The 2,889-nt window shown below is 57.8% G+C and overlaps 2 protein-coding genes across 4 annotated transcripts; both read right to left on the minus strand.

Annotated features, from left to right (window-relative positions):
- KVP17_001439 (uncharacterized protein) lies at positions 1 to 1,807 on the minus strand (the record flags this gene model as incomplete). Of its 2 annotated transcripts, none has more annotated exons than XM_068516844.1 (1): positions 1 to 1,705. In XM_068516844.1, a coding segment is annotated over one exon (1,705 nt), but the record flags the coding sequence as incomplete, so codon positions are not given. The 2 variants fall into 2 exon arrangements, with proteins under 2 accessions (XP_068375589.1, XP_068375588.1); XM_068516843.1 differs by having other exon boundaries at positions 22 to 1,807.
- Positions 1,808 to 1,819: 12 nt separating this feature from the next.
- On the minus strand, positions 1,820 to 2,698 carry KVP17_001440 (uncharacterized protein; the record flags this gene model as incomplete). Of its 2 annotated transcripts, none has more annotated exons than XM_068516845.1 (1): positions 1,820 to 2,698. In XM_068516845.1, the coding sequence occupies one exon, from the start codon at positions 2,696 to 2,698 to the stop codon at positions 1,820 to 1,822; it is 879 nt and encodes a 292-aa protein (XP_068375590.1). The 2 variants fall into 2 exon arrangements, with proteins under 2 accessions (XP_068375590.1, XP_068375591.1); XM_068516846.1 differs by having other exon boundaries at positions 1,820 to 2,683.
- Positions 2,699 to 2,889: the final 191 nt, after the last annotated feature.

Genomic DNA, 2,889 nt, shown 5'->3' on the forward strand with positions numbered 1-2,889 from the left:
GCGAGTGGATCTCCCATTCACGATTGAGGATCTTAAACACCACGTCCTCGTAGGGGGGACCACCCACAAAACGAATGTGCACCGTTTCCGCCTCGTCCGATGGCTCCAAAACCCACTGTGGGGTGGAGGTAGGGTCAACTAAATCGGGGAAGAATAGGGTGAACTTGTAGCCCTGCACCACCTTAGGGGGCGGGTTGTCTCGGTCGTAGTGCGTCTGGTTGTAGCGGTTCCACTCGAATCCCGTTCGCACACGATTGAAATAGCGAGGCCGTCGAGGACGGTACTTCTCTTCCCAGTCGTGGTTCTGCATGGTGAAGATCTCGCTGGCCTCCATGACCTGCTCGTCGGCGCTCATTCGCGCGCGTTCACGCTGAACAAAGCGGTCGAAGATCTGCGATCGCTGGTCTGCCACCTCGATGTCCCACTCAACGCCGACTCGAGCGCCATCGCGGATGGCCTGCTGGTTCAGTCGGTCGACTTCCTGCTCCCGATGCAGCTGAACACGTCGGGCTTCCGCCTTCGCCTTGCCGCAAGCCAAGGCGGCCTGCATGTTGCGCTTGCGGCGAGCCACCGCCTCTTCCTCGGTAAGCATTCGGCTCAATACTTGCATGGTTACGTCCCTTATGCTCGTAAGTCTGGGGGAGTACGGACCCGGCCCGTCGGTCGTCTTGCTTCGAATTGCCGGCTCAGGCATAGAGGCATCCTCCACCATGATCGGACCCAGGTCCACACACTTGGTAACCGTGGATATGGGGGGAGGGCGATCACGCGACGATAACCCGGCCGCAGCCGTTCTCTTCAGAAGACTGCAAGTCCAAGGGAGGTCCTCCTCGTCGACCAGCAGCTTTGGGCTCGGCAGAGCCAACCCTGAGATAGGAACCAGTCGTGGACTGAGTGACCCGTTCCAGTTATAAGGATTGAATAGCGGCAGACCGAGACCGAACGGTGATAGGGGATCCACTTCATCGAGATTCACACCATCCAGATCCATGCTCGTAGTCTCCTGCATCTCTCGCCGCTCTCGAAGCTGCCTTGCCTGTTCCTCTTGCATCTCGCGTTGCTGCTCTTCTAGGTGAGCCTTGAGCAGGCTACGTGCATGCGTAAGCACCCCGTTGACAACTCTCTCGGCCTCCAATCGCGGCAGGTTGTCAGCGATTGCTTCCCAGTAGGCGGGGTCCGAGTCCGGGTCTCGGAGCTTCTCTTTGACCTCGGCCTTTATTGCTTGGAGTTCTGTTTCCGACGCGGATTGTAAAAACGACACGATATCGGATTCGATTCGTGATGGGAGGCGGGCCCTGATGACACCACTCACCTCCCCCTCGGCCAGGGAAGCGCTGGTTAACGCGGCTGCGGCCTCCCAGTACTGCACCTGCGCTTCTAGGTTTTGTGGTTCTGTCTTCCATTCCAGCCGTTTGAACACTTCGACAGCGTGCGTGTCCGAGCTCTCAAGTCGCGACACGAGGTTATGGTCTCGCAGCGTCCCTCTCTGCTCTCGCACAGAGAGAGCCAGGTGGTGACATATTTCCTCATAGGTCTGCCGACGCTCATCTGGTCCCATTGCTTGAAGCGTCTCCGGCAGCGACCTATCCAGCAGCGTCAGTGAGTCGAATCGTTCGCCCTGCGTGAGTCTGAAGGCCTTCGCCAGGAAGTCTACTGGCTTTTCACGCCCCTCACGTATCCTTTTCACGGTGCGACACGCAGCCATAATTTCGACAAAGGTCTGTTCCTTGTCCTCATAGGGTTCCTCCTCCCTGGCTCTCTTTCCCTGTGAACGCTTTGGTGACGTTCCCTCTCGTTTTCGATGCATTAATATCGATTTTCAAATGAAGTCCACTCGCGCTGCGGCGGAGCGCAGCTCTGGACATACGAAATGTGGCCCGTTAGCCAACATAGAGCGTACTTGAGCTTCAAAGCGTGGGTCCGCACAGGCGGCGACCACGTGAGGGTGCAGACGGAGCAGCGCTTGTAGCAGCGCGTAGCGCGCAGCAGCCACGCTGTAGGGGTGCGGGAGCAGGAGCAGCAGTCGATGGGGCTCCGACATCACCAGTTTTTGGGCGGATCCCGCGAAGCAGAGGAGTACATGCATCGTTTGAAACGCCACCTGACGGACGTCATCAAATGGCTTTGTGACCAGCAACGTCAAGACTCGCGTCGCGAGTCCGTCGCTGGCGAGGTTCATCAGACGTGTCGATCGATCCTCTGGGGCAATCACAGAGACCGGACCCCTTTCGGCTCCGCAGATTAAACGCCAGGCGTAAAGACAGGAGAGCAGCACCAACTTGTTGCTCGACTCTACGCCCTGCAGCGTCTCCTGGAAGGCTGTAGCGATGGTGCGGTCGAAAAATGCGGACCCCAAGGGATTGAAGTCCACGCACACGTACCCTACGCACTCGTGATACAAGCATTTCCTGTCCACGTCCGGCCAGTCACGAGACCTCTTGAGGGCTCGAGCCACAGCCTTGAGCCCCTCAGAGGAGCCCGATATAACTCGCTTTGGAACGGGGTAGTCTCGAGAGAACCCCAGCCAGAGGCAGCAGAGCCTCAGTAACGGTGCAAAGATGGAATCCACAACAATGCCATCATCCTGGGGCAGGGTTTGCAGAAATCCAGCAGCCTCCACGAATGTAACGTCGTCGGACGCGAAGTAGGCTGCCAGTTCTGCCCTGCAGCACTCGTGCAGCATATCAATGAGCACCATAACTCCCAGAGGGTCGGCGATGTTGGCATGTACGAGTGACCAGTAACGAGTCTTCAGCAGCTGCGGGTAGTGCTCCGCCAGTAGAATGCACCCCTGAGGATGGTATGAGACGAGACCACACACGGATTTACAGTAGCCCAAGAACGATTCGAGATCGCTGGACCCGCCTTCCTTGAAGGTCTGGCTAGTCA

Source organism: the organism of the source record quoted next, assembly GCF_019968985.1.
Source record: "MAG: Porospora cf. gigantea B chromosome Unknown PgB_NODE_3071_length_2889_cov_126.144, whole genome shotgun sequence".
Lineage (NCBI taxonomy): Eukaryota > Apicomplexa > Conoidasida > Eugregarinorida > Porosporidae > Porospora > Porospora cf. gigantea B.